Raw genomic sequence first — 5,775 nt, 5'->3', positions numbered from 1 at the left:
GAAGGAGGGAGGGAGGGAGGAAGGAAGGAAGGGAGGAAGGAAGGAAAAGAAAAGTCCATAATAGGCAAATCCGTGGAGACATAAGTAAAGTAGTATTTGCCTAGGGCTGGGGTGTGGGAATAAGGGACATGGTGGGTGATGGCCAAAGGGTGTGGAGTTTCTCTTGGAGGCGATAAAAATGTTCTAAAATTGATTGTGATGATGGTCGCACAACTCTGTGAATCTACTAAAACCATTGAATAGTACATCTTTTTATTTATTTATTTATTTATTTATTTATTTTTGAGACTGGGTCTTACTCTGTCACCCAGGCTGGAGAGCAGTAGCCTGATCTCAGCTCATTGCAACCTCCAACTCCTGAGTTCAAGCAATTCTCCTGCCTCAGCCTCCTGAGTAGCTGGGATTACAGGTGCATGTCACCATGCCTGGCTAATTTTTGTATTTTTTAGTAGGATGAGGTTTCACCATGTTGGCCAGGCTGGTCTGAACTCCTGATCTCAAGTGATCCGCCCACCTCTTAGCCTCCCAAAACGCTGGGATTACAGGTGTGAGCCACCGCACCGGTCTTTAAATTTACTTTAAATTCTTTAAATTTACTTATTTAAAGAATCATACACTTTAAATAAGTAAATCGAATGGCACATGAAACAGATCTCAACAGAGATGTTATCCATTTTTTTAAAAAGGCAACAGGGGTGGCACAGGGGCTGGGGAGAGCTGTTACACCCATCCAGGGAAACGAAGGCTGGAAGGGAGCTGGATTTAAGAGGTAAGATGGATGGAACTCAATGGGGCGGGGGGAGCCCATGTGACACCCAGGTGCCCAGTCAGAGCACCCGGATGAATGTTGGTGTCATATACAGACATCATAATCCACGAGCTTCCCTTAGTGCTTCTGCTGTGCCAGGCTCTGGGGTGGGTATCAGGGATCAGAGCTAAATCAGCCAGTCCTTACCCTCTGGCTCCTCCACTCCAGCCAGTAACCCAAACCAGGACACAGCAAAGAGTGACGCAGGCACAACACGGTGCCCTGAGGGTCTCCCAGCTGGGATACAGCAGCTACCCAAGCAGTCTAAGAAGATTTCCTCAGGGTGAGCATGACTGGCATTCCAGGTGGCAGGGGCAGGACAAGCAATGGTTCAGAAGTAAGACAGTACAAATGATTTCCAGGCAGGCGGAGCACAGTGGCTCATGCCTGTAATCCCAGCCCTTTGAGAGGCTGAGGCAGGAGGATCGCTTGAGCCCAGGAATTCGAGACCAGCCTGGGCAACACAGCAATACCCCATCTCTACCAAAAGAAATTTGTTTTAAAGAATTTCCAGGCTAAGGTAGCACAGCAAGGCTGGAAGGCGGATGCAGCCCAAGAAAGACTGGAGATGGTACCAGAAAGACGAGGAGACTTGTGTCCGGGTATCATTTTCTTGAGGTTTTTCTCATTTGTCACCTGGAGCCTTGCACACAGTAGATGCTTATTTAAGGAGCTGACTTAAGGCTATCTTGATTTCACACACCTGCTGTCATACCCCATTACATCCTAGGTATCAGTATCCAATGGGTGTTTAACAGAATCCCGGCAGAGATTGGATCCGTACTGGGTTGAATCACAGCTCCTTCCAAAATGCACAACCAGGCCAGGTGCGGTGGCTCAACACCTGTAATCCCAACATTTTGGGAGGCCAAGGTAGGTGGATCACTTGAGGTCAGGAGTTCAAGACCAGCCTGGCCAACACGGTGAAACCCCATCTCTACTAAAAATACAAAGTTAGCCAGGCATGGTGGCATATGCCTGTAATCCCAACTATTTGGGAGGCTGAGGCAGGAGAATCACTTGAACCCAAGAGGCAGAGATTGCAGTGAGCTGAGGTCGTACCACTGCACTCCGCCTGGAAAACAGAGTGAGACTCCATCTCGAAAAAAAAAAAAAATACACATCCACCCAGAACCTCAAAATGTGACCTTACTTGGAAATAGAGTCTCTGCAGAGGCAATTAGTTAAATTAAGGTGAAGTCATACTGGATGAGGGTAGGTCCTAAATTCAATGATCACGTTCTTTTTAAAATTTATTGGCTTTTTGGGGTATGGAGGAGGACAGGGTCTTGTAGGTTTCCCAGGCTGGAGTGCAGTGGCTATTCACAGGCACCATCAGAGCACACTACAGCCTCCAACTCCTGGGCTCAAGCAATCCTCCCGTCTCAGCCTCCCAAGTAGCTGGGACTACAGGTGTGTACCACCACTCCCAGGTAATGTTTGTATTTTTAGTAGAGATGGGGTTTCACTATATGTTGGCCAAGCTGTCTCAAACTCCTGACCTCAGGTAATCCGCCCACCTCAGCCTCCCAAAGTGCTGGGATTACAGGCATAAGCCACTTCGCCCGGCATACATTTTCTAATTTATCTGCAACATACGCAGTTGGCTTTTGCAAAGATATGTCAATAAAGGCTTGTTTTATGAATTGATGAGGTTTAAGTGAACGTATTCCTCATCTCCTTTTTCAGCACTGCCTTCTAACTTAGGTCCACATTACTGTGGTTGGAGTCCTAGGACCAAGGACAGCATTTTGGGTGTCTCCTGTCTCTACTGGCTGGGACTGGAAGGCCTTAGGGCGGTGGCAACCCCCACCCTCCAGCCCCCCCTACAAATGTCCCCAGCCTTTACCCACCTGGTGATGTCTGGCAATGTGACCACCTTGCCAGCCTTGATGGCCGCATTGAAGCTGTGTGCCCCACGGGTCTCCATGGCAATGATGGGCACATGCTGCCAGCCCACCTCCAGCAAGCCAGCCACCACCCCAGCCAGGAGGCCTCCGCCCCCAACTGCCAGCACCAGGGCACCTGGCGGGGTCCCCAGCACTGCCTTCAGCTCCCGCACCAGGCTCGTGTGGCCTTCCCTGGGGAGGTGAGTGAGAGAGAGAAGCAGAGTGAGGGAGGACCCCAGCCCCAAAGGCTTCTGGGGTGGGGGTATTTACCAGGAGTGGGTTCCCTGTCCCACATATACATAAACCCCCTCCCCACCATCTCATCCCATCCACAGCAAGGGGAGAGGAAGTCCCGCAGCAGTTACTCCACTCAGCTTCATTCATTCTCTTGATTTTTATTTTTTTGGATACAGTGTCACTCTGTCTCCCAGGCTGCAGTGCAGTGGCCCAGTCTCAGCTCACCGCAACCTCCACTTCCCGAATTCAAGTGATTCTCCTGCCTCAGTCTCCGGAGTAGCTGGGACTACAGGCACGCACCACCATGCCCAGCTAATTTTTGTATTTTTAGTAGAGATGAGGTTTCACCGTGTTGGGCGGGATGGTCTCAAGCTCCTGACCTCAGGCGCTCCACCTGCCTCGGCCTCCCAAACTGCTGGGATTCCACTCCGGCATGAGGCCGGAGCCACCGCGCCCGGACTCGTTCATTTTCGTTATCATGCTCGCTCCTCCCTTACATCTCCTCCAACCTCCCAGGCCCTCTCTTGGATATTACCCCCTTTAGCCCCCTCCCCAACTTTGCAAAGAGGCAATGGCAATGTGTGGTTAAGAGGGGACAGTACATCACTTGGGACCAAACTGACTCAAGTCCTGGCCCTGTGGTTCTCTGTCTCTGCCACATTCTTAGCTGTGCAATCTTGGACAAGTTGTTCGTCCTCACTGTGCCTCAGTTTCCTCACTTATGAAATGGGGATAATAGCACCCACCTCTAGGGCTGCGGGGAGGGTAAATGGAACGGTGCAGGAGGAGCCATGAGCCTGGTGACTGGTCCCAAAGCACATGTTCAGTAAAGGAGACTTGGTACTATCACTTCCACATACACAGAAACTGAGGAACAGGATGCCTGTAATCCCAGCACCTGGGGAGGCCGACACCAGCCTGGCCAGCATGGCGAAACCCCGTCTCCACCAAAAATACAAAAAATTGGCCTGGCGTGGTGGTGCACACCTGTAATCCCTGCTACTCAGGAGGCTGAGGCAGGAGAATCACTCGAACCCAAGAGGCAGAAGTTGCAGTGAGCTGAGATCACACCACTGTACTCCAGCCTGGGCAATAGAGCGAGACTCCATCTCAAAAAATAAATAAATAAAAGGAACTGAGGCACAGGATGCTGGGTGCTTTGCACAAAGTCCCACAATTCACAAGAGGCAGAAGTGGGATCTCAACCCATGTCTGCCTGGCTTTGAAGCTTATTCTCCCCTCTGGGCCTCAGTTTCTCCTTCTGTCCAATGGGAGGACCCTGACTCAGTAAGGGTCTCCCAGCTCTGGACTCCCTGGGGAGAGGGGCATCAGACTTACCATATTAAGGGGTGGTCAAATGGGTGGACATTCACCCAGCCGTCCCTTTTGGCCAACTCTTGTGCCCTCAGATTGGCCTCGTCCCAGACCTACAGAGAAACCAAGGACCCTCAGAAGAGCCAGGAGTGGGACTGCTGTGGAGGCCAGGGCAAAGGCCCAGGCTTGCCTTGGTGGCCCCAGGATCTAGTAGTCCGGGGACACCCCTGGGGGTGAGACCAGACCTAGTGTGGGCCCAGAGGCCTCCTGAGACATGGACAAGCGCTTCCGGGGGGACAAACAGATGCCATGTGCTTTCCGCAATACCGAAGAGGCTCGTCCTGCTGCCCCACTATGAAAACCAGGCCAGGTCAGCCAGGGAGCCAGGAGCAGGGTCAGCTCCAAGGTCAGCCATGTGGTACCCGCTTCTAGCCGACGAGTAGGGGGGAAGCCCCCTAAAATCAAACCCCAGATATCAATGTGGTACCCTTAGCATGCGTGGGTGAAAACCAGCAATGGCCCAACTGATGACCCGCTAGCTGAGTTGAAGCAGCTGGAGAGACAGTGCACAGGGCCAGCCCCGAGCCTGACGGACCCAAGCCAGCCACAGCAGGGGTGGGTTTCCTTTTCTCACTGGCTGGCCTCTGTGGCAGAGATCCCTGTCCCCTGCTCATGCCTCGCCATTTATGGGCTTTCTTCCTTTCCCTGACGCATTTCCACACTCCCTACCAAGGCTTCCTGCAGCCACCTCCCAAATAAACTGCATGCACCCCAGTCCTTGTCTCAGGAACCGCTTTTGGGAGAACTCAAACTAAGACAGCATTTCAGAGGGACCCTATGCCAGCTGATCTCAGCAGGAACCAGATACAGAACCTAAATGATAGACAACAGCCTCCTCTCCCAAGGGAGGGGCAGAGGGTCACGGGGGGGCAGAAATAGCCCCCGCTCATCCTCAAGGACTCTGCAGTGCCCGCTCTGTGCCCAGTTCTAGGCATGGGGACTCTTCAGCAGCAGAGAAGCCAAAGAAATGGTCTCTGACCACAAGGAATTTCCCATCTGACTGAAGAGAGGAGCCTCATTCCCTTGAGTTGTTGAAACAAAAAATACACTGTTGGTAGAAATGCAAATTAGTTCAGCCCCAGTAGGAAGCAGTTTGGCGATTTCTCAAAGAACTAAAAATAGAATTACCCTTTGACCCAGAAACCCCATTACTGAGTATCTACTCAGGAAAATAAACTGTTTAATGAAAAAGATCTGCATTTGTATGCTCATCACAGCAGCATTCACAATAGCCAAGACATAGAATCAACCCAGGCACCCATCAGTGGGGGACTGGATAATGAAAATGTGGTGCGTATACATCACGGAATACTATGCAGCCATAAAAAAGAAAATCACGTCCTTTGCAGCAACATAGATACAGCTGGAGGCCGTTATCCTGAGAGCATTAACTCAAGAACAGAAAGCCAAACACTGCCTTTTCTCATTCATAACTGGGAGTTAAATACTGGGTACACTTGGGCACAC

The 5,775-nt window shown here is 51.2% G+C and overlaps 1 protein-coding gene across 4 annotated transcripts in view; it reads right to left on the bottom strand.

The window, feature by feature from the left end:
* Nucleotides 1-5,775, bottom strand: part of SDSL (serine dehydratase like) — a 22,099-nt gene that overhangs the window by 5,099 nt on the left and 11,225 nt on the right. For all 4 annotated transcript variants that reach the window (XM_017543361.1, XM_037743832.1, XM_017543371.2 and 1 more), the window contains exons 5-6: nt 4,273-4,361; nt 2,662-2,889 (exon numbers count right to left, since the gene is read on the bottom strand). In XM_017543361.1, coding sequence (XP_017398850.1) covers nt 2,662-2,889; nt 4,273-4,361 — 317 coding nt within the window. The remainder of the gene's footprint in view (nt 1-2,661; nt 2,890-4,272; nt 4,362-5,775) is intronic.

This window comes from Cebus imitator, unplaced genomic scaffold (assembly GCF_001604975.1).
Source record: "Cebus imitator isolate Cc_AM_T3 unplaced genomic scaffold, Cebus_imitator-1.0 Scaffold8, whole genome shotgun sequence".
Classification (NCBI taxonomy): Eukaryota; Metazoa; Chordata; class Mammalia; order Primates; family Cebidae; genus Cebus; species Cebus imitator.
Note: the sequence above shows the minus strand (reverse complement) of the source record. Positions and strands in the feature narration are given on the sequence as shown.